The 24,654-nt window shown below is 47.8% G+C and overlaps 1 protein-coding gene across 1 annotated transcript in view; it reads left to right on the top strand.

The window, feature by feature from the left end:
* Mtor (mechanistic target of rapamycin kinase) overlaps window positions 1–24,654 on the top strand; it is a 106,825-nt gene that overhangs the window by 5,077 nt on the left and 77,094 nt on the right. Inside the window, exons 6-19 of the mRNA XM_028757786.1 lie at window positions 715–990; window positions 1,071–1,179; window positions 4,711–4,897; window positions 5,732–5,860; window positions 6,483–6,727; window positions 7,141–7,356; window positions 7,828–8,033; window positions 10,006–10,128; window positions 10,800–10,889; window positions 11,298–11,390; window positions 12,236–12,370; window positions 12,583–12,712; window positions 14,097–14,347; window positions 22,765–22,851. Coding sequence (XP_028613619.1) covers window positions 715–990; window positions 1,071–1,179; window positions 4,711–4,897; window positions 5,732–5,860; window positions 6,483–6,727; window positions 7,141–7,356; window positions 7,828–8,033; window positions 10,006–10,128; window positions 10,800–10,889; window positions 11,298–11,390; window positions 12,236–12,370; window positions 12,583–12,712; window positions 14,097–14,347; window positions 22,765–22,851 — 2,277 coding nt within the window. The remainder of the gene's footprint in view (window positions 1–714; window positions 991–1,070; window positions 1,180–4,710; window positions 4,898–5,731; window positions 5,861–6,482; window positions 6,728–7,140; window positions 7,357–7,827; window positions 8,034–10,005; window positions 10,129–10,799; window positions 10,890–11,297; window positions 11,391–12,235; window positions 12,371–12,582; window positions 12,713–14,096; window positions 14,348–22,764; window positions 22,852–24,654) is intronic.

The following is a 24,654-nucleotide window of genomic DNA, read 5'->3' as shown; positions in this document are numbered from 1 at the left end:
GCACCTGAGTGATCAACCAAGTGACCTACTCAGTAGTTTTTGGGGAGAGATCTTGTTAAGAGAAATGACTGTGGGGGTGGCTACTAATTCACGTCATGAGACTGGGCAAGAACCATGAGTGACCTACCTGGTGTAGATGGAAAGAAGTGGGGTCTGGGAACCTGAGGGTGAGAAATGAGGAGCAGCCAGGGAGGCGGGAGCCGCAGAGAGATCAGCACTGTCAGGCACCTTGTTCCACACCACCTCAGGATGAGGATTCCGAGAAAGTGATTTGCCTGAGTTTCTACTCAGCTTCAGGGAAAGACATTAGAATGTTCTTAGCAGGTGCCAGCATAAAGTTGCCTTCACCTTCGAAAGAGTTTGTAGTCTCGGCCGTTTGCAATTCAGCCTTCCTGAGCATGGCAGCAAATGCCTGGTGGTAGGAACTCCAGGCAGGCAGCCTGCTCGACTTTCTTTCTTATTCAGAAAAGGTGGACTTCATTTACCTTTTTACCTTGGTCAGTAAAAAGTGGTCTTCTGCCTACATTAGAGCAGGACCTAGTCCTCTGCAAGGCTCTAGAAAGGTAGTAGTCCAGAAGAAGATTGGTTCCTCCACTGTCAGCAGTCACTCCTCAGAGTCAGGCAGGTAGATTACTCTGCAGACTCGCTGTGCCCAGGGTAAAAACCTCTCAGAAGCAGAAGTGACTGTCTCTTTCCTCCTTTGCACATGTGTAGCGTCTGAGAGAAGAGATGGAGGAAATCACCCAGCAGCAGCTGGTGCACGACAAGTATTGCAAAGACCTGATGGGCTTTGGGACAAAGCCTCGGCACATCACCCCCTTCACCAGTTTCCAGGCTGTGCAGCCCCAGCAGTCAAACGCCTTGGTGGGACTGCTGGGGTACAGCTCCCACCAAGGCCTAATGGGGTTTGGGACATCCCCCAGCCCCACCAAGTCCACTCTGGTGGAAAGCCGCTGTTGCAGAGACTTGATGGAAGAGAAATTTGATCAGGTAAGTGGCAGAGGGGCCTCCTCCTTCTCCCGAGCCCACACCTCCCTCTCCTCTGCCAACCTGTGTCCTTGCTCTCCCAGGTGTGCCAGTGGGTGCTGAAATGCAGGAGCAGCAAGAACTCACTGATCCAAATGACAATCCTTAATCTGTTGCCCCGCTTGGCTGCATTCCGACCTTCTGCCTTCACAGGTGAGGCTGTCCTCTGAAGACATTCCCTCTCAAAGATTCTCAAACAGGAATGGAAGTGGTGGTCCCTGAGAGTCAGGTCTGCCTCTCCTTGAAGCAATGCTGGCATAGGGCTAGTCTCTGGTCGCTTTGCCTCTTGTCCAGTTTCTTCATTTTCTATTAAGAGCCTAGTAGCAGTGAAAATGTGTAGGTCAGAGTCAGGCATGGTGGCATACACGTATAATTCCAGCCTTTGGAGGCAGAGGCAGAAGAATTATTAAGAGTTCAGTGCCGACCATGGTCATATAGCAAGTTTGAGACCAGCCTGGACCACAGGAAACAGTCTTAGAAAAAAAAAATCCGTGTATAGTGGAGGGTCAGTTCCAGGCCAGGTCATCATGTGTAGACATGAACACAATTTCTTGTGCTGCGTGTAAAGATTCATATCCACAACACCAGCCTTGAGAGGTGAGGGGGACCATCCAAAGCTTACGGCGAGCCTGGGCTTCAGAAGTGAGATCAACAGAAGGGCAGGCACTTCAGGTCCATACCGGCAGCAGCACTGTCTCAGGTAGAGAGGGGTTGGTGACCTGCTTACCCGGTGGTGACTGATCACCAAGCATCCTCACACCGGTGAGAAAGAAGAGTATGGGTGAGGTAGAGGCAGATTCCACAGTGATGGATGGTGAGGGCCCTATGCTGTGCTGTCCTCAGAGGTCACTGAGTTGATGGCTGTCAAGTTTGGGAGCGCAGATACAGGCCTTCCCCTGAGGCCTTCCAGACTGCTGTGGCTAGAGACATTCTTTCCCTTCCCATCACAGTCCTCAGCTGTAGGAAGCATGGTGATGGACCCGAGTGACTCCTGCATCAGTCCGATACTTAACTGTGGGACAGCTTGGTTTTTCTTTTCTTTCCTTTTTTTTCCTTTTAAAAAAAGATTATATTAAGGGCAGGTGTATTGTGAAGCTGTTCTCAGGCAAGCTAGTTCACTGGCCCCAAGGACCAAGGCCAGGGAAGTCGCCATGAGGAAGGAGTGGGGGTAAGGGAGGGAGAGAGAGAGTATGTAGAGAGAGAAGAGGAAAGAGGGAGAGAGGGAGACAGGAGACCTTTGCGGGTCTCCATTCCTGCCTAGTGAAGAATACAATTATAATTCCTGCCTTCCAAAATGAATGGCATGTGAATGCTAAGTGCCTTCTATAGCATCAGGCACAGTGCAAACCATTACTAGGTCATTATTGCCTCCTGGAGCTACTTCAGATCCGTTTTGAAATGAGGAGGCATGGTCGATACTAGTACTCTAGCTGCCTATTTTAGTTAATGTCCCTCCGTGGCTTCCTACTTGGTGAGAGTGAGCCCTTGTCCCAAAGGCTTCTGTACCTCACTGTGACATGCTGCCCGTGTTAGTGAGCTTTCAGAGCCAAGGAAGAGCTCGTGGTACAGAGGGAAAGGCAGCCTGACCGTCAGCATGTGCTATTTCCAACATGGATTCTCGCATGCCACCCAGGCCAAGCCAGTCTGTGGAGGTCCAGTGGTGAGGTGTGGAGCAGGCTGGGCTAGCGAGGGCAGTGTGTTGAGTGAGGACCAAATGGGTACATAGACTTCCTGAGCCAAAGAAAAGGTGGACTGAGGATCTCCCATAAGTTCTGAAAATTCCCCTCCTGGCTGCCTGGCATCAGCAGCTCCTCTCCTTCCCAGTAACCAGACACGCCTCTGGGCAGCAGAGCTTAACATGGTCTTGGGTTGAAAGTCTCTGATTCAAAAGAAACTTAACAAGTTGGTCAAATTTGATCAAAATCTGGCATGCTATAGAAACACACCAGCCTGTGCTCAGGGGCCTGCCTAGCAGCTGAGTACAAAGGCACAGGCTCTGTGGATATTCTTTTGATGTAGGCGTGTTGCTTTGTTAAACATCACATTAAAGTCTATCAGTGAAACTCAGTCCTGAGAGTCACCATAATTGTGTGCCTCTATGCTGAAGCACATGTTACTAAAGCGTAGGGTGTGGAGTCTCCACATGAGCTTCTCAAAGGCAGGGCCTCTGGGAAGAGCAAAAACACCCTGAAAATGAGACCTAAAGAGCAAACCACACGCTGGGCATACAACACAGATACATCAGCGCATCACCCTCAGGGACTGAGATGGCTCAGTGGTACAGACGTGCCACCATGCTTGAGGGCCACCCTCAGTGGCACAGAAGGAGCCAGAGACAATGATCAGGAAAGTCCTTTCTTCTGGGATAGGGGTTGGGGGGAGAGAAAAAAAAAACAAAAACCCATTCCAGCTTGCAGTGCCCAGAAGCCCCTGCTCTTGCATGCTGCTGTGGTAAACATGGAGATGCAGGTGTGCTAGCAGGTGAGGACTAAGTCTTACTCTGATGTACCGACAGTAACAATCTCCAGGTAATAGCAGAGAGATTTCCAGGCCTAGGCTGAATGCAATGGCCCATTAGTTGTAAATAATATTTAATGCTACTCCAATGTCACTATATGTAAGATAATTTACATTAATCTCTTTGTTTTTTTAAACAAGATTTATGTTTTATTTACTTTGGGTTTTGGAATTAAAAAAAATACTTTATGTGTCTGGGTGTTTTGCTCCCATGTATGTGTGCACCCACATGAGTGTCTAGTACCTGTGGGGACCAGAAGAGGGTGCTAGATTCCTTAAAACTGGAGTGACAGTTGTGAGCCGTTGTGTGGGTGCTGGGAATTGAACTTGGGTCCTCATCTCTTCAGCCCCTTAGTTGTTTTGTTTTGTTTTGTTTTGTTTTGTTTTGTTTTGTTTTGTTTTGTGTGTGTGTATGAGAGAGAGAGAGAAGGGGGTGGGATGTCGTGGGGAGCTCACCTTGTAACTCTGGCTGGCCAGAAACTTTATATAGGCCAGGCTGGCCTTGAACTTACAGAAATCCACCAACCTTTGCCTCTCAAGTGCTGGCCCCTTAGCAGTTTTTGAAGAAGAACATGTACCCTTTCCCCAGAGTAATACTGACGGAGGGTCCAGCGAGCTGGCTCAGCTGGCCACTAACCCTGGTGATGTAAGTTTTACCCCTGGACTCCTAAGGTGCAAGGAAAGAACTCATCCACAAGTTGTCCACCGGCTTCTGCATGCGCACTGGAAGAACTCAGCACCCCACCACCTCACAAACACAGTTACTAAAGAGTCAGACCGGGGGGACAGCTAGATATATATGTCTTTCCAAAAGATGTACCTGAGGAGTAATTACTAAGCTCAAAATGTCTTAGAAAGTTTATCCTTTGAAGCTGGGCGTGGTGGCGCACACCTTTAATCCCAGCATTTAGGAGACAGAGGCGGGTGGATCTTAGTGAGTTTGAAGCCAGCCTGGTGTACAAAGCGGGTTCCAAGACAGCCAGAGCTGCTACAGGGAGAAACGCTGTCTCCAAAAAAAAAAAAAAAAACCAAAAAAAAAAAAAACAAAAAAAAAAACCAAACCATTCATCCTTTAAAGTCTTAGAATCCTCCCATTAAGCTGCCTTACATTTGAGTGCCCGGTAGGGACTCTGACCTTGGCCATGTGTTGTCTCTTGTCTGTATCAGATACCCAGTACCTCCAGGACACCATGAACCATGTCCTGAGCTGTGTCAAGAAGGAGAAGGAGCGGACCGCAGCATTCCAGGCCCTGGGGCTGCTGTCTGTGGCGGTGAGGTCAGAGTTTAAGGTCTACCTGCCCCGGGTACTGGACATCATCCGGGCAGCCCTGCCTCCGAAGGACTTTGCCCACAAGTAAGTATCTCTGTTAGGACTTCACGTGCGACTGTTGACGTGGAGAGTCAGCCCAGTGCCTCCATCCCCACAACTTAAGCCCATTCCACGGTGTTGCCTCTGGGAGTTCAGGCTCTTCGGGTGCAATGACTAGCTATTTAGAAAGGTAGAGTACCTTGAGATGTTGGGGACCAGTGCGTTCTCCAGGCTGGCTGTTTCCTGGCATTCAAGTCTTGTGTTGTTAGAACACTTGCGGAAGAATCCCTGATGAGATGGTCACCTTTTCCTTAGCTCTGACATTAGCGCACCGTTCCACCTCTGAGTAAAATACAGCAAAGCCCTTGGCATCTTGCCAGATGGAGAGGCCTGGCTGATCCTGAGGAGTTGGTGCCAATGGCAGTGAGCTTTTATGTTTCCATGTATGTTGTTAGCAAGGGTTGCTCTGGTGGATTCAAAAGCCACCCATCCTGAAACCCAGCACTCTCTTTATAGGGAGACATTTCTTCCCATGGGATACCTATGCATTGCCCTCTGGTTCCTGATGAACACACCACTCAGTTTGATTCCCAACTAAGTGTGCTTGGTCAGCCCCACTCCCACATTTAGTATAGTGCCTCTTCCTGGATGCAGAAAAAAGCCTTTCCATAAGATACAGTGCTGCCATCTGCTGGAGCGGTCTATTAAATACATGCACGTGGGATCTGATGGGCTGGATCCCATAGAATTTGCAGTAATCTCCCCCTCACTTGTGGCCAGCCCTGCCTAAATAACTTGCCCTCCTGGCCCCAAAGTGGCTTTGAGGTGGGATGTTTCCAGTGTCTTTCTGTCTAATGAAGCCATTCTGTTTCTCTGCAGGAGGCAGAAAACCGTGCAGGTGGACGCCACAGTATTCACGTGCATCAGCATGCTGGCGCGTGCAATGGGGCCAGGCATCCAGCAGGACATCAAGGAGCTGCTGGAGCCCATGTTGGCAGTGGGCCTGAGGTGTGTGCCAGAGGCCTGTGGCCACCCAGCTTCAGTGATGGGCCTGGCTTAGAAGAGAGGGGGAGGCAGGTTATTTGTATATTAAATTAGATAGGAAGGCTAGCTCAGGCTAAACACACAGGTCAGTTATGAATCCCAGTTTCATCCCTGGCTCCTGTGTGATCTCAACTAAGCCAGTGCTCGGTGCCTCGGCTCTCTCATCTAAAAAAGAACAGTGTGTGCTGTCTAAGGCAGTTGTAGGGATTAAGTGAGAGCCGTTAGCACAAGCCCTGGCATAGAGGGAGAACTTGGGAAGTGTGTGTGTTATTCCTGGGAAGTTGGACTAGCCTCCCAAATCTTTGTTCCCTCCCTGGTGAGATAAGGAGGATGCTGTCCATCTGCTTCCGTTGACTGAGACTGTCTCAGGTGGCTGACCTGCATTATAGAAGGTCTCTCTGATGGAAACCAGAAATGTGTAGATTGTTCTGAGATTGAGATGAGGCCAAGGTTGTTTAGCACTGGAGAAACTTAAGCGGTGACAAGGCTCAGTCCTCCTATCCATGGCAGACGATGTGCTGCCCCAGCTACTTAGTGACAGACTGTCACAGCCTGGCCAAGTAGTTACTGGTTTCCTTCTCCACAGCCCTGCGCTCACTGCTGTGCTCTATGACCTGAGCCGGCAGATTCCACAGCTGAAGAAAGATATTCAGGATGGGCTTCTGAAGATGCTGTCCCTGGTCCTTATGCACAAACCCCTCCGGCACCCGGGCATGCCCAAAGGCCTGGCCCACCAGCTGGCCTCCCCTGGTCTCACCACCCTCCCTGAGGCCAGTGACGTGGCCAGCATCACTCTTGCCCTTCGAACCCTTGGCAGCTTTGAATTTGAAGGTGAGAAATTACCGTGGCTCTTGCCGAGGTGTCGAGGGATATAGTGGACCTGAGAAAGGGACAAGGGCATCTAGAGCTCTGGGTCTGTGGAGTCTTCACGACAGGGCACTAGATGGATAGCGGCCCGTCCTCCCCAGGCTGTTCCTGCCTGTGCTGTCTCATGCCTTTGGGGCAGATGGTGTTAAAAAGCATGTGTTGCTTCAGAAACAACACATCAGAGGTGGAAGCTCAGGATGGCACTCTGCCCCTCCTTGCTGTCCCACTGGCCTGCAGCCCTGAGGGGATTTCCTGCTTTAGAAGGTCTGGTGGGGATTTCTGGGATACTCCCATGCCTTGAGCGCTCTGTGCGGTTGATCCTGGAGTCCTGCCCCAGGCAGCGGCTTACACTCCCCTCCCTTCTCCTTTGCACCTAGGCCACTCTCTGACCCAGTTCGTGCGACACTGCGCAGATCATTTCCTCAACAGTGAGCACAAGGAGATCCGCATGGAAGCCGCTCGCACCTGCTCCCGCCTGCTCACGCCCTCCATCCACCTCATCAGCGGCCACGCCCACGTGGTTAGCCAGACCGCGGTGCAGGTGGTGGCGGACGTGCTGAGCAAGCTGCTGGTGGTCGGCATAACCGATCCTGGTAAGCCCTGTGGCAGAGCAGCCCTGGGGCCACAGCTCTGCCAGGCATGGCTCCTGGCTTACTGTTAGAGGATAATCTAGCTTTACTTCATTTTTCCTTTATTCCTGTGAATAGATTTTTTTAAATGGTGGGGAGGGTACAAAAGATTAGGTGAGAAAGGTTTTTCGGGTTCTCCTACTATTTTCACAGTAGTTCTCAACCCGTGAGTAACAATCCCCCCTTTGGGGGTTAAACAACCCTTTCATAGGGGTCACCTAAGACAACAGAAAACATAGATATTTATATTACAGTTCATAACAGTAGCAAAACTACAGCTATGAAGTAGCATCAAAAACAGTTTTGTGATTGGGGTCACCACAGCATGACTGTATTAAGGGCTGCAGTGTGAGGAGGGTTGAGAACCACACATGGGTGATAGCTGTGGAGGTAGAAACTGGGAAGAGGCTGTTCAAGACTTGTTTGCTCTTGCAGATCCTGATATCCGCTACTGTGTCTTGGCATCCCTGGATGAGCGCTTTGATGCCCACCTGGCCCAGGCAGAAAACTTACAAGCTCTGTTTGTGGCTCTGAATGACCAGGTCTTTGAGATCCGGGAGCTGGCCATCTGCACTGTGGGCCGACTTAGCAGCATGAACCCAGCCTTCGTCATGCCTTTCCTGCGCAAGATGCTCATCCAGGTACTGGGGTGTCAGGCAGTGAGATGTGGATCTCCACAGTGAACTGAGAAGGAAGCACTGAGCACAGGGAGGAAGGAAAGACAGAAACACCTTACCACATCACATTGGCACCAAGAGTCCGTGTTTCCCAGCTCTGGGTTACAGTTCGAGTATGAGCCCGCCATGCATGATACAAGGTGTTTTTTGGGTCCAGACTCACCTCTTGGGCAGCTCGTCTGTCTCTGTGGCAAATTTCCAGTGACCCAGTATCTTGGCTCTCACTGTGTCTGCAGCAGGGGTCTCAGGGCTCCCACTCTTCCCAACTTGCTTCTATCATACTCTTCTTGCTACCAGTAGACAAGCACAGGGCCTGTCCATCTTAGCACGATCCTGTGGTCACTGTACTTGGTCAGGGGTCACTGGCCTTCATCCTTAAGTGATTTCTCTAGAGAGATCCAGGTTGTCCTTTCTGCTGCAACCTGGGTCCTTGGTTTTTCTTCATGATATGTTCCTTGGCTTCATATGAACGGTGCCTGTTCCAATCCTCCCTCCTCTCTGGAAATAGACAGGTTGTGTAACATGTGAAGAACTTAAACACAGAATGTCATTGTATGCAATTCACCCTAGGAAAGTGTTACTTATTTGCTGTTTGCTGAGGTAAAACACGGCTATAGAAACTACTGAGCCTACCAGTTGAGACTGCTAAGTCTGGCATGGAAATACCTGCTAATGAGAACGTGGGTTTATTCATTCAGTCAGGCCTTGATGCTCACCTGCCCCATCCCCCCAGCACTGTGTACTGGCAGCATGTCGGTGAACAAGCCAGAGACAGCTTTTGTCCTTGGAAAGTTCATACTCAGTCAACAGGCCAGCTCATTTTCCTAATGTTGGAGAATGTGAAATTCCATCAGATAAGTTGACCATGTGCTGAACTTAACCCTCGAAATTTAAGTAAGAATTTTAAAAATATTTATTTAGACTATACAGGGGAATTGAAAAATAGGCCCTTGTATGTATTTGGAAAATGCTACTACTGAACTATATCCATAGCCTTTAAACTCTGAAATAAGGGAGAAAGTAGTTTCGATATGGATTGTCCCAAATTGAACTGTGTGTCTTCATGATTGGTGAGTGACGTGGCCTTTCCCTAAGGGCTGGTCACTGGGCAGGTGGATGTCGCAGTGGTATGAAGGGCTGACTTCTGCTAGCTGTCCTCTGCTTCCTGGAACACGTTCGCTGCAGCCAGCCAGCACCTCACTCAGCCATTGTGTATCGCTAATTTACTGCTGTCTTGTGTGACAGGAGAAAGCAGGCTGTCGAGGGAGGTCATACAGAAAATCACTTACAAAGTCAGCAGCTAAGACAGAAGTGTTCATTCTGCCGGACCCCCGACTAGAAGGGCTCGTAGTGTTCACTTCAAGCAGGCTGACCTCTCTCCCTCAGCTGTACTCAAGCCCGTGTATGTTGTGGTGTCTACTTGAGCTTAATCCACTGCTATGCCAGTGTGTGAGGGGTGTGAGAACAAGCGGAGCCACTCTGTTGAGTGGTGTCTGGAGACAGGATTCCTGCATTCCTTCATGGAGGTAGAGGTGTCAGGCTCCCCTGTGGAGGTTGAGCTCTCCTCTGCATCATAGCTGTTCTCACAGTCCTTTGACAGTCCTTCGAGTCCTTTGTCATTATTTATAGACCCTCTTGGTAATTTTGTGTCTGGACAGAGGTTTTTCCTCTAGAGCCCTCGCTTCAGTCCCTTGTCTGGATGGAAAACCAAAGTCTCAGCTCTGACTGGTGTTCCTTCTCCAGTACTGCAGGACTTTGTACCACTGTGACACCCAAGGCTGTTGGGAGTTACGGGTCCCCATGCTCTGCAAGTGTCCAGTAAGAGACTTGATTTACTGCAAGCCAGCTTCACTTCCCCAACTGCTGACACATCTTTCTTTACACAGTTCTCTCGGTTCTGTCCTCTGCCATAGCGTGTTACCTTTCTTCCCTACAGATTTTGACAGAGCTAGAGCACAGTGGCATTGGGAGAATCAAGGAGCAGAGCGCCCGCATGCTGGGGCATCTGGTCTCCAATGCCCCCCGACTCATCCGCCCCTATATGGAGCCTATTCTGAAGGTAAGGCACAGCAGATGGCAGAGTGGGATTCTCACTCCTGGGTCTGGGGAAGGGGGCTGCTTCCACACTGCTACACTGAACCAAGTAGATCATTTCTTTGATCCAGGCTTGGGGACAAGGGCCACACATAGCACCTTGAGTTAGAGTGCCAAGAACCTCCCCAGTTGCAGGAGAGAGTTCCCCTTCATGCTCAGGCCCATCAGCCGGGCTTGGAAAGGAGACATAGGTAAAGAGTGTGTGCACTTTCCTCAATGAAGACAAATGAAGTTGTACAGAAGTTGTACACAACACAACTTCAGACGGGAACACGGTGCTCATGGGAAGTTGTCTGTGTCTAAAACGTGCCTCTGGAGGGATAGGAAGCAGGCAGAGCTGAAAGGACACATGGGAAACGTCTTCAAATTGTGCTGCTGCCTGGGGCATACACTGGGCTTGTGTTTGGTTTTAAGAGAAGCTTGGAACTCCACAGTCCAGAGACTCCTACGTTCACAAAGCCTAGAAGTAACTTCTGTATGACCTAGAGGGTCTTAGGAGGGTTTTTATTCTGTTTGTTTTCTGGTGTTTGGGATCGAACCCAGAGCTTTGTGTGGGAGGCGTACTGCCCTCTAGGGTAGAGATAGCGCTCCTACAGACTCCTGTCCACACTCATTTTCTCATACCTTCTTCTGTAGGCTTTAATTTTGAAACTGAAAGATCCAGACCCTGACCCAAACCCGGGCGTGATCAATAACGTGTTGGCCACTATAGGAGAACTGGCTCAGGTGAGGGAGCAGCTGGCCTTCCACAGGTGGAGGGGCGCTCGGCAGCCGGGGCAGGCAGAGCGCTCGGTAGCCGGGGCAGGCAGAGCGCTCGGCAGCCGGGGCAGGCAGAGCGCTCGGTAGCCGGGGAAGGCAGAGCGCTTGTCTCCGGGGCAGGCAGAGCGCTTGTCTCCGGGACAGGCAGAGCGCTTGTCTCCTCTTCATTCTTTTTTGTTCCTGGTTTTGTTTGTTCTTATTTTCATTTAGAAGCAGCATCTCAGTGTGTTGCCAAGGCTGGCCTCATACTCACAGAAACCTCCTGCCTCACCTTCTAGAGTTTTGGATTTCCTACGCGTGAGCCACCACACCCCTCCTACACCAATGTCTGTGTGCCCCAGTCTCAACCGTCGCCGTTGTCCTCTCGTTGCGCAGGTTAGCGGCCTGGAAATGAGGAAGTGGGTGGATGAGCTGTTTATCATCATCATGGACATGCTCCAGGATTCCTCTCTGCTGGCCAAAAGGCAGGTGAGTGCCACTGCTGCTGGAGCGGGCTGGAGACCCAGGGACCAGGGACAAGGGACCAGGGACAAGGGACCAGGGACCAGTTTCTCTCTTCTCCGCAGTGTTCCCAGTCAGTTCTTTGCAGAGCTTGACAGATAGTAAGCACTTGCCATTTTCTTTGAATGGAAAGAGGGCAGAATCTCGGGACAAGCTTTGGCTCTCCTCCTGACCAGTCACCTACAGCTCGGATCCAGGCTGAGCACCGCCCTTTCCTCTGCATGGAAGGAAATGCAGGCTGCTTCTCAGATCCCAGCTCCCGAGGCAGGAAGTTGACCTGGACACTGCTTGTGGAGGCCCACAGTTTCCCTCACCCTCCCGTCCGCTGGAGGTTATTAGAGGAGGAGTCCAAAGCGAAGAACAGTCTTAACTTCCTTCCACGTCTCCTGTTAGTCATTCAGATAGGAAAGAACCACATTTCCTCTGAAAAACGTGGGACTGTTCTTTAGGGTTTTTCTTTGATTTTTGAGGCAGCATCTCAGTCCATAGTCAACAAGTAAGTCAAGTTACTTGCTGTGTAGTTAGTACTGGGCCTGAACCAAAGGCAGTCCTCCAGCTTCAGCCTCCCTGCTACAGAGAGTGCACTGGGAGCCATGACTCCCACTCTAGTCTTTCCCTTTGATGCAGTGACTGTAGGCTCATGCTTGACCAGCTATGTGTATGTCCTGACTCCAGGATGCCTATGCATGGTTAGGGCCTTAACAGTCTTCTAATTGCCTCTGACATCTCATTTCCCTCTGAGTACAAAGAGTATACCTGTGCTTTCTTTTTTTGTACTAGTTCAATAAACATGTGGCCTTTTGTCCATTCAGGTGGCTTTGTGGACCCTGGGACAGTTGGTGGCCAGCACTGGCTATGTGGTGGAGCCCTACAGGAAGTACCCCACTCTGCTTGAAGTGCTGCTGAATTTCCTGAAGACGGAGCAGAACCAGGGCACTCGGAGAGAGGTACACAGCATGGACGCCTGGTCTGCAAAGACTCAAGGGAAGAAGTAATGACAGTAACCCACCCCACACTGGGTGGGACTTCCTGTCTGTCTCTGTTGATGGAATGATCGTTTATATGGGAGGTGTGGAGTGTGGAACAGGAGGGTTGTACCTTGAATCCCGTTTAATCAGATGTTGGGGTAAATGCATATCTTCTTTCCTTTCCTGCTCAGGCTATCCGAGTGTTAGGGCTCCTCGGGGCTTTGGATCCCTACAAGCACAAAGTGAACATCGGCATGATTGACCAATCCCGGGATGCTTCCGCTGTCAGCCTGTCAGAATCCAAGTCAAGTCAGGAGTCCTGTAAGTCAGAAGAGACTATTGTCAAGCCTGGATTCACATCCCTTACTGACCATATTTAGAGAGAGTGCTGGTCAGGTAACTGATAGATACTGAATCTCTTGGCAACTTGTAAATGAAGAGCCTGTAGTCCCTGTGTCTGGCTAAGCCCTGCATCTGTGCAGGGCCGTTGTCAGGGCTCTCAGGCTAAGTCTAGGTTGCTTTTGACAGCAGTGAGAGGTAGGAATCACCCTGACACCGCTCTCATCTGTCGCTTTGTTAGTGCTTCTTTTTTTTTTTTTCTTTTATTCCCTGTTCCTCATGGAGGGGGAGGATAGCCCTTGTTTCCTCTGTTTTATTTGAGGGGAGTCAGGACATAGAAAGACCAGTAGCCCCCATAAGCCCTGGGCCCTCTCTTTTTGCATCTAGTCTTGACAATAGAGACCCATTGCCTTTGGAGAAGTTTGGGAAAGACAGTGGAGTGTGAGTTTCTAGCTCCTCCTGCACTGGGGAAAGCCTGCTTATGAAAGACAGTGGAGTGTGAGTTTCTAGCTCCCCTGCACTGGGGAAAGCCTGCTTATGGAAGACAGTGGAGCATGAGTTTCTAGCTCCCCTGCACTGGGGAAAGCCTGCTTATGGACGTGAAGGTTCCATAGTGTCTCCCCAGTGCTGCAGCAGAGTGTGACTTTACCACAACGAAACAATTTGTTCCCTAAAATCTCTCTGGGTTGATTGTTTTTCTCCACTTGTTTCCTTCTCCTGTCTGGGTTAAGGGAGTATACCATGTTGTTACCCTTTGCTCCTTGACCATCAAGAGCAGAGCCCAGGCCAGCTGCTGGTGTCCCTCAGCAGCGCCTGCCATCCTGTCTCTCAGCTGCCCTCCATCTTACCTCCTTGTTGCATGGTACCATTCCCAGGACAGAGTCCTTCCTGTTCAGGCTATGGCATATGCCTGCTAACTTGTCTGTATTCCCTGTGGGACTAGCCAGCTGTGGAACAGATGTTTGCCTAATTTAATTCCCTTTACTTTCATTTGGAGGAGTAATTATTTTTATTGATGGTTTCAACTATGAAGTTGTGGACTATAATGCTGAGAAGCTACGTTAAACATAGTAATTTAAAGAAAACCCATCATGTACTGTTTTAGGCTTTGGTGGTTCGGGTAATAGAAAAGCTAGAATGAGTTTTGCTCCTAACAGGGAGAGCCTATTCATCGGTTTCTAATAGCCCTGTGCTCCAGTTCCTAATAGCCCCCGTACTCTGCAGTCACAGCAGAGTCAGAATGTAGCAGAGAGGATATATGCATGCTAATGTCTCTGAAGGGCCTTTGTTTGCTATTAGCCATGCTTAGCCTCACATCAGAGTCCTGTCACCAATACTTACGACTCTCTCTGTCACCTTGTCCTAGCTGACTACAGCACCAGTGAAATGCTGGTCAACATGGGAAACCTGCCCCTGGACGAGTTCTACCCCGCTGTGTCCATGGTGGCCTTGATGCGGATTTTCCGAGATCAGTCTCTCTCTCACCACCACACCATGGTGGTTCAGGCCATCACCTTTATCTTCAAATCCCTGGGACTCAAGTGTGTGCAGTTTCTGCCCCAGGTCATGCCCACATTCCTTAATGTCATCCGAGTCTGTGATGGGGCCATCCGGGAAGTAAGTACTTAAAATCTCCCATGCTCGCCTCGCCTCTGCACCACACCCTGCAGACCTGTCTGTGCTCAGCTTTCTAACACCACTCTCTGCTTGCACCGAGAGCACTGCCTCTCCTCCCTTGGCTTCTGGCACCTAAGTGTGTAGCTGAGTCTGTCCAGTTTTCTACTTCATCCCCACAGGATAGCTCGAAGATGAATAGCCCAGTAGGAAGGGACAGCGTTGTTCTCAGTATTGTAGTTCAGCTGTGGAAGGGACTGCAGTCCCGATTTCTGCTTGCTTCTTCATGGCTAGATTAAATCAGACTGAGTTTTGTTGTTTGTTTGTTTGTTTTTAAGGTTTATTTTTATTAATTTTAATTATGTTAGGTGTAGGTGTCTGTGGTGGTGTGTACATGTGCCCATAGAGACCAGGGGCCTTGAGTACCCCTGGAACTGTTGTTACAGGCTGTTGTGAGCCTAACAGGGGTGCTTCGAATCAAATGTGGGTACTTTGCAAAGGTGTGCTCTGATCCACTGAGCCCACCAGACTACTTTTTGATTGAACTCAGGGTCTCTGACCTACTAGGCAAGGACTCTGCCTCTGGCTGTATCCCTCTCCCTTTTATTCTGAGGTAAGATCTCAGTAAATTCTGTAAGCTGGCTTTGAGCTCTGAGCCCAGATCAGCCTTAAATGTGGAGTCCTCTTGCTTCAGCCTCCCTGGTAGCTGAGCTTACTATACTACTAGGGCCTGGGGGAGGCAGAATGACACATTTTTAGTGACAATACTATATGGATGAAGTTGCATAATTCTTACTAGGTCTAATGGTATCAATCTGTCCTATTATTATTGGTTATAAATTGGAGCATGTGATCAGTATCTGGGAGTGAGCCCTCTCATATAAGGCTTACCTTCTTGCTTTGTCACTGGTAAGTAATCTGTGAGGTCACTTGGGAGAGTGACCATGCTATTCCCCAGCTACCTTTCACCCAGTGGCTTTTAATATTCCTCTGTAGTCCTTGTCAGGTGCTATACTGATGACTACATCATGACTGTAGTTCTGTGATCTAAGGAGTGGTCCCATGGCGTCTGTACCCATGCATGCATGGTGTGTGTACCAACGACACACCTCACTCTGGAGGTTCAAGGCAGCGCACAGTTCTTACTAGTCTCAGAATGACCCCTGAGGGTATGCAGGCTTGGAAGACTATGCTCAAATTCATTATCTTTGCCTCTGGGACATATATTTAGAGGTTGGTAGTGACTTTTTATAAACTGCTTCCTGACTTGTGGCTTTGTGTTTTGTTTTTTAATCCCTTTTGGGGTCAGGATCTCTCTGTGTTGCCCAGGCTGATCTCAAATTCCTGGGCTCAGGGACTCTTCTTCACCCAGGTAGCTGTGACCTGAGTTCTGTGCCACCGTGCCTGGCTCTCAGCTCCCTTTGTGCTTTGTTCTGACAGTTGTCTACCCCGTTAGATTCTTAACTCCATTCACTGCAGAGCAGTGAATGGTTCCTTAGTGCTGTCAGTGCGCCGCTGGGCCGCCTGCAGGGCTGCGCCTACTGAGTGAGGCTGCGGACCTTCAGCTTCGCCGCTCATTTTCATGCTGACTTTTACCTGCTGTGTCGATTTTACCACGAGTCAGAACCGTTCCTGTCGTAGGGTTTGGATTAATGTTTTTCAAAGTTTTTAAACATTCCTTTATAGTCTTAAATTATTAAAAGATTTCTTTTCTTTTTCATCATGAGTTGATTCTAGATTTACCAAATGCCTTTCCTTTGTTTTAATAATCATCCAGGGTTTTTTTTTTCTTTAATGCCTTGGTATGTTGCATTGTGTTGAAATAAGTTCTAATATTCTTTATGTTAAAACCACTCTGGTTATGACAGATTTTTAACATATCAATACAGTATCTGATATTAAATTTAGAATTTTTGCATGAAATAGAATTGATCTGTAGTTTGGAAACTACAGACTCAAGATTTCTTTAGTTTTTTTCTCATTCTTGTCTGGGGATCTTAGGACAGCTTTAGCCTTTTCTGTGGAACACTGGGTCTATGTAAACAGGAGTGCTGACGTCGTGAGAATGCTCTTGTCTTGTTTGTCTGTGCCTCCATCTCCTGCTGGAGAGTCACCTTAGTTGTTGTCATTTTGCTTTAGATAGCCACTTCTGCTGCATTTCTGTCTTACATCTTGGTTCTTTATCTCATGAATCTGTTCTTTTATTATTACTTTCCTCGATCGACTTTTTTTTTCTACTTAAAAAGCTGGTACTCCTGAAATGACAAAACAGATAAAAATATTTGTCACACGAGCCTCATGACCTGAGTTTTATTCCCAGAATCTCTGTAAAGGTGAAAAGAGAGAAATGACTCCCTAGAGTTGTCCTCTGACCTCGTTTCTTTCTTATTTTTGTTTTTTTAGACAGGGTTTTACTGTGTAGTCCTGGCTATCCTGGAACTCAGTCTGTAGACCACGCTAGCCTCAAACTCAGAGGTCCGTCTGCCTCTGCCAGGATAAAGGTATGCATCACCTCTGCCCCCCATAAAAATCTTTTTTTTTTTTTAAATGTGTGTGTCAAGGGGAGTCTTCTTGGAGAGGGCAGAAGGTGTTAGATCTCAGGCCCACTGTAAGCTGCCCAGTGTAGATGCTGGGAACCAGAGTGGATCCTCTGCAGGCTTCATGTGCCTCTTACCCAAGAAGTCATCTCCCGCTCGCCTCTTCCTTTTCAATTCAGTCTGCTAAAACTCTAAATTTTGAGGAGGCAGATTCCCACGTATTGCCTTGCATAGCTGCGTTCAAAATATTTTAAACTTTCAGAGCTAGGGAGATGGTGCAGTAGGTAAGAGGACTTGTTTGTGCACATTTATGGACCTGGGCTTGGGTCCCCAACACATACATGTGGCTGTTTGGGCTGTAGCTCCTTTATGCCAACTCCACATGGGGTTGAGGCAGAGGAAGGATGGCTGGAGCTCATTATCCAGACCACCTAGCTGAAAAACAGCAAGCTCCAGGTACAGAGAAACGTGTGCATATACCACTCAGAAATGACACATGCACTTGTGTGGGCACCACACGTGCTCACACACGCAAACACACACACACACACACACACACACACACACACACACTTTACTGTTTAAACTCTGAGGTAGGGGTTAAGGAGATTCACATTTGGTAAAAGTGCTTTGCTATGCAAGCATGAAGACCAGAATTTGGATCATCAGAACCCATGTAAATAAAGTCTGGATGGGCGTGGCGACTCCTGTGAGCTTTGTGCTTACAAGGTAGAGACAGGGCCTCCCCACAACAAGCTTAGCTAGCAAAATGAGCAAGCTCCAGGGTTAATTGAGGTTTTGCTTCAATGTATAAGATGGAGAGCAACCAAGAAAGACACATTTTGTCAACCTGTGGCCTACACATGCACACCATATGCATACATACCCCACACATGTCTTTTTATGTGCATAACTGTTTGTCTGCATGTATGTATGTATGCCACATGTGTGTGTGCCTGATCTCTTGGGGTTCAGACGAGGGCATTGAATCCCCTGGAACCTGAGTTTTAGACAGTAGTGAGCTGCCATGTGGGATTGAACATGTCCTCTGGAAGAGCCAACTCTCCACACTCCCTCCATATGTGTCTTCATGTGTAAACATACCACTCACATATACATACCCCTCAGAAATTCTTTAAGGTAAAAATGACGTACTGTAAAGTTTGCTATTCTAATTAAAGTTTCTTGGGTTTTAATGTATCAGAATGGGCAGTACCACTAACAGTCTAAATTTAGAAAGTTTCCAGAAATGACTGTAGCCAGAAACCTCCTCTCCTGATGTCAGTCATTTCCCTTCCTGCTGCCTCCTAGAGCAGACACTGTCCACTTTATGTCTCTATATGCTACCTCTCCTGAAGACTGTATAATTGATGGGACATGATAGGAGGCCTGTTATGTCAAGCTTCTGTCTTCCCTCCTCTCTTTCTTTTTTTAATACAAGGTATCTTGTAGCCCAGACTGGCCTTGAACTTGCTGTATAGCCAGAAAACCTTGCTCTTCCTAACCCCCTGCCTCTGCCTCCTAAGAGGTTGGTTGGCTTACAGCTGTGTGCCACTAGCCCCAGTTTCTGCAGTGCTGGGATGGCACCTAGGAGTCTGTACATACGTGACAACATTCTACCAGCTGAGCTGCATCTGCAGACCTGCGTTTGACTTACTTTACTCAACATCATGCCTCGGGGCTTCATCCATGTTGGAATAAGTTTGCTCCCTTCTTGCTGAGTAACATGAATTCTCATTAGCGTTCAAAAGTCAGTCCTTCCTGTGTTCTAACTTTATGGTTTCTTCTTTCACCTTTAACTTATTCACAAGTGAGTATTTTATTTGCATACTCCGACAGCATTGATTTCTACACTAATTGCGTCAGGTTTGTCATTCTTTTGTGTTTGCTGAAGTGGCCTGAATGATTTAATTGTTCCATTGATTTTTACATATTTCTCATATGCTTGTACTTGCTACTGTTATCTTTAGAGTATTACATATGTAAAACTATACCATGTTGAAATCTTGTGTTTGTGTGTTATGTGTACATGATTGTGTGTGTTATATATACATGTTCATGTGTGCTATGTGTACGTGTTACTGTGTTTGCATGTGTGCGTGTTTGGGGCACATTCATGTGTGTGCACTCGCATGGAGGCCAGAGGTTGGTGTTAGGGATCCTTGTCTTTCTACCTCCATCTTATTTCTTGAGGCAGGGATCTCATATTGAGCATACTGCGTACAGAGCTTGCTGACGCAGCAGGTGTAGCCCTCCATCTTCTTGTGCAGTGGGAGACACCACGCCTCCTGTACATTCACGGGCACCTGCGTTCTGTAATCCAGTCCTTGTGCAAAAAGTTTTGCCCACTGAGCCAATTCTTTAGTCCTGAATTCTTGTTAAGTCTTCCTTTGTTAGATCTCCTTTTATGTATGTGTTATTGTGTTACAACTGGGGTGTCTCTTCTGTTCATCTGAGAGGATAACGACAGACCAATGGAAAGATTTCCTCCGGTCCACCTTGGTACAGCAGTGATTACTGAGGTTAGAGAAACAGTGGGTGACCCAGCGTGGGTCACAGCTCAGGTCCCTACACTACAGGGCTGCCGCCGCCGTAGGCAGTCTCCCCTCTAAGGTTCTCTGAGCTTCTTGAGTCTTGAGAGCAACTTATGAGTTTCAGGAGTTTCCCTCTAGGAGGGAAAGTTTCAATCCAGGGGAAACAATATACAATATAAATTTTATTTGTAAATTTATTTTATAAATTTTATTTTTCATTTATTTTACAAATTTATTTTTACTTTCCTTTTTTGTTTGGTTTGTTTTTGTGTTTGGTTTGGTTGTTTGGGGGTTTTTTTGTTTTGTTTTGGCTTGGTTTTTGTTTTTTTGAGACAAAGTTTCTCTGTGTAGACCTGGCTGTCCTGGAACTCACTCTGTAGATCAGGACGGCCTGGAACTCATAGATATCTGCCTTCCGAATGCTGAGATTAGTGTTGTGTGCCACCACCCTCTCTTGTGTTTTATATTCCTATTTTGATTTCTGTAAGCATCTTAAATAGATTCACACTTTTAGTGTGATGTCTTATTTTCTCTAAGTCCTTGTTTAGCCTGATTCACTGCTCTTTGTCTCTTTGGCCCCTCACTGTCTGGGTGTTTTGTGGTCGGATGCTTTCTTATTTACTCAGTTCCTGGAGCAGCTTGGGACATCTGCTCTGAAAGAGCGCAGAGGAGCAGGTGTGCTTTTGCTTCAGTGCAAGTGACCCGGGACGACTTGAAGTCAGTGTCTGGCTTGTTCCCAGGCCACCCAGATAGTTAGTCCATTTGACAGTCAGCCTGAGATGGTCAGCCCTTCTAGGAGAGCTTTTCCTCCTAGACCTCACATTACAACTGACAATTTCTTTGTCTCCTTTTTGCCAGTAGGAGGAGGTTAGGTTAGGTTAGGTTAGGTTAGGTTAGGTTAGGTTAGGTTAGGTTAGGTGGTTTGGTTTGGTTTGGTTTGGTGGTTTGGTTTGGTTTGGTTTGGTTGTTTGGTTGGAATGCAGTTTCTCTTAAGATGTATCCCATTAAACTTCTGGGTTTACGCAGAACAGTTGGATTCTGAGGATCCGATTTCTGATGTGCAAATGTCCAGTTTTCACAGAAGGAGGAGGACTCAGAAATTTAGTTTGCCATGCGTTTCAGAAAAAGCATCACACTCACAACCCATTGTCTCAGCTGTTTCTCAGGTGGTTCTGTTCCAGGTAGCAAGTGAAGTCTTGTCTGTGCTTTACAAGTCTGCAGTACAAGCAGGGCGTTAGCACGTCACTAAATAAATCAGTAACATCGATCCTTTCTCCTTATTCTGCTTGGATAGAGTCTGAGAAGGACAGGTGGTGACCGGGTCTCTCCTAGTGTGAGGGAGGCCCTTCACTCCATGCTTTCACATGGTCACTCCTTAGTCTCAGCTGTGGAGCATCCCTCCCATACCTGACCAGGAACCAGGACGTTCCTTCCCTCTTTCTGTCTGGTGGTTTTTCCTGACCCCCTTTTTTCAGGTACCCCAGTACCCTGCTTTGTCTCTGGTTTTCCATCTTCTTTCAGGTTCGTATAACAAATTTAGCTGACAAGCCCTTATTTGTAGAGTTCCTGTCCCTGGAGCTTTTCCATAAAGGTGTCAGCAATGATTCCATGAGGGACATGCTAAGATAGGTAGGATGGCTCTGCTGAGTTACCTGCACCATGAGATGGCCAGGTCTTAACATTTTGGCAGCCATGGTGTTCCTGTTAGGGAACGGGGCTGTCTGTGAACCTGATTCTGTGTGTCTGGTTCTCACTTTTGCAGGTGATACACCCCAAGATTGGGTAACTTTATATTTTGTATTTTGTGATAGAGTCTTTCTAAATAGTAACCTTGAGCTCACTATGTAGCCCAGGCTAGCCTGTCTCTGTTGATCTGCTGCCTCAGCCTCCTGAGTACTGTGAGCACAGGGATGCTGTACTTGATGCTCAATCAGCACTGTTTACTAACCCCCAAGGAACCCACCCAAGTTTCCCAGCAAAGAATAAATGAGAGGTTCTGTCCAGGCTGTTACTGGAGAGGTGCAGTCAGAGCTGTAAAGTCCTGGGTTAGGTAGCAGGAAGTTAGGACTGTCATCTGTCATATTCAAACATGATGTTACTAACTATTCTGAGAATGAATCTTTAACTTGAAGATCAGGGGTCTTCTTTACCCTAGCCCTTCCTAGTCCCTGCTTTACTTAGGTGACAGCAACTTTTCTGACAGTTTTAGGATGCCACCTGCTGGGTTTGGTGGCTCACACCTCTGATCCCAGTATGTCAGTCTAAGACAAGAGGCTAGCTAGCCTGGGCTACAGAGTATCAAGTTCGCTGCTTATTTTGGCTCATAATTTCTTTGAAATATCTCAAGACCTAATTAAGAGCTGGATATAGTAATGGCATGCCCAAAATCCAGCACTTGGGAAATGGAAGCAGGAGGACTAGAAGGTCAGAATTACCTTAGCTACAACAAGGTCAGGGCCAGGCTGGGCTGCATGATACTGTCTGTGAAAGAAAAAAAAAAAGAAGTAATTAATTTATTACTTATAAATTGATTATATTATAATATTTACAATGAGGTGTTTATACTTAATTTTAACTAGTTAATTTATTGAAACAAGGTTTTACTATGTAGCTCTGGCTGGACTATATAACCCACTATGAAGATCAGTCTGGCCTTGAACTCCAAAATCCACCTGCCTCTGTCTCTTGAGTGTTGGGATTAAAGTTGTATACCACCACACCCATATTTTTGAAAAAAAAAGTAGTAGCAAATTTGGGCCAAGTTACATTTGTAGTTGGCTAATACTTTTATGCCAGGTTTGTCTATTTTGAGGCAAAGCCTCTGTAGTACTAGCTGTCCTAGAGTTTGTTATGTCAACCAGGCTGGACCTCACAGAGATCCAAGTGCCTCTGCCTCTCAAGTGCTGGGATTAAAGATGTGAGCTACCATGCCTGGCCTCATGACCGTATCCTGAGTATTTAATGACCAAAATCCTATGCTTCTGACTTTTACAGTGCATGGAGCAGTCCCCTGCTCTGGTGCTTTACATGTGTGGCCTCGAGTAGCACTTGGGAACAGTCTGTGAATATAGTACTGCTGTCTGCAGATTCTCCCCTCAGAGGCAGGGTACAGGAGGTGAGAGGCAATATAAACCAACCTGTCTGGCCTTGAACTCTGCCATTCAGTAATCGGCTGTCCTAGTCTGTAAGATCCTTGCCCCTTCGCCGCTGTAGGTTAAGTTGGAGCATGCATCCAGTAGATGGGCTGCCGTGGAGACAAACACCCGTAGCTGTCTCTTCTCGTCTCTGGGTAAGCCTGTGAATTCTGTATCCTTCAGGTACCAACTTGTTGATCTCTTGTCTGTTGCAGTTTCTGTTCCAGCAGCTTGGAATGCTGGTGTCCTTTGTTAAGAGCCACATCCGTCCATACATGGATGAAATAGTCACCCTCATGAGAGTAAGTAGAAGCACTGCTCTGAACCTGTTCCTCATTTGCATTCGGGCCAAAGGATGCCCAGAAATGAGTGTGAGTAGCATGGACATTTCCTTCCTGGGTCACTATAGAGCTGTTACTGACTGTAGAAAACGGGGCTCTACAGTGACTGTCGGCCACGAGATTCTGAGGAGCAGGGTAGATGGGGATTGATTCTGCATGCTCCCGGCTCCTAAGTACAAGAACGGAAGTGTGAAGTCTGAAGAGCAATCCTGAAACAACAGTTCTGCCGTAGACATTCTTGAGTTATTTGCCTAACACACAGCAAAGCAGTTTCTGCCACTATTGCAGCAGTGCTTCCCTACTCCCACAGAAGCCTTGCTCTTCACTACCCATGAAACCACTTCCCAAGACGGGGTGCATAGGGGAGTGGTTTTTCCTAGGCCTGGGAAGTACCATAGTCACCTGTAAGGCTCTGAAGACCAAGGTGACACTTTGCCTTGCAACCTCCAAAAACATAAATGTCTTTTGACTTCAGTGGTGCCCGAGGCAGGGATCAGTGCCTGGCATTTTATAACATTCATTAAGCAAGTGCTAGAAGGCACCCAGATAACAGAAACACCATTTTACTGTTCTATGCAATTTAAATGATTCTGTAGAGAGGGTTGCTTTGTAGTTAGCTTGGTGGTAACATCAGGGCCAATTTCAAAATGGCTAACTCCCCCCAGAGGAACTTCCCTGCACCCGGGTTCAGAACTGAACAGCTTTTACATGTATAAATCATTAAAAGCTACTGTGTTCCCATTTTCTACCACAGAGGACTCGGTACAAGGAAGACTTGGGCCAAAAGCTTGACTGCCCAATGGGACGCCTTAGGGCAGGGAAGGCAGGAAGGAAACAGTGTGTTCAGGGTAGAAAGCTGAAGCCCTCTGAATCACCCCCCACCTCCCTAAAAGAAGTGTGACCAATGCTCGGGGATTTGAGGAGGGGCCTTGCCTGCAGAATGCAGCTTTAGTTCTGTCCCAGTGGAGAAGACACAGCAGGTGCTCTTCCTGGGGCCATTGCTCTCCCTGTGGCTGTTGATCCTGGGCATTTTAATGAGCTCCCTGGAGCCCGGGAAGAGAACAGTCTGTGAGCAATGATCTAGCCCACGTCCCCAGGCAGCCTGCTGGCTTCTGAGTAAAGAAACCTCTGTGAGGAGATCACCCCATGGTGATATAGTTGGGAAACTTTCTCTGAAGAAGGCGGAGTACAGTCCAAGTGAGTGAACATCAGATAAACCAAGGCCTAAAAACCTGCACAGTTATTATTGAAAGGAAACACAGGTTTTCCAGAGAGTAGTGTTTTCCAGCTGACAGAAAGTTTAAGCAGCATTTTCTAGTTTGTTTTCCTCTTGATCTTATTGACTGCCTGTGTGCATAGTTAGGGCCCTGAGAGTGTTGATATGTATGTGCTGCCATCAGCAACACAGTGTCCCTTACTATTCAGTCTCCAGCTCCAGAGGCCGTAAGGAAAGCTAGAGGCCCCTGACTTTGAAGTGACTTGAAATGACAGCTTTCATGAAGTCTGAGAGGCTTTGCCTTGAAAGCTGTTTCCAAGGCGGAATGTGCAATCATTGGCCAGGGTTTATGTCAGTCATTTCTGTAGACTGTAGTATGTGGAGGAGAAGAGTACCTACTTTGTTGCAGTGTCCAGGCCTGATGGACAGATTTTTAGGGAACAGATATCAGGTACTGCCCAGCCAACTATGAAATCCTGAACGGGCATGAAATCTTTGCAACCTAGAGTGGTCTTCTGGTAGAGATCAAACAGTACACCCATAACGTA

Source organism: Grammomys surdaster, unplaced genomic scaffold, assembly GCF_004785775.1.
Source record: "Grammomys surdaster isolate TR1022 unplaced genomic scaffold, NIH_TR_1.0 126185, whole genome shotgun sequence".
Classification (NCBI taxonomy): Eukaryota; Metazoa; Chordata; class Mammalia; order Rodentia; family Muridae; genus Grammomys; species Grammomys surdaster.
The sequence above is the reverse complement of the archived record's forward strand: the minus strand, read 5'-3'. Positions and strand labels throughout refer to the sequence as shown.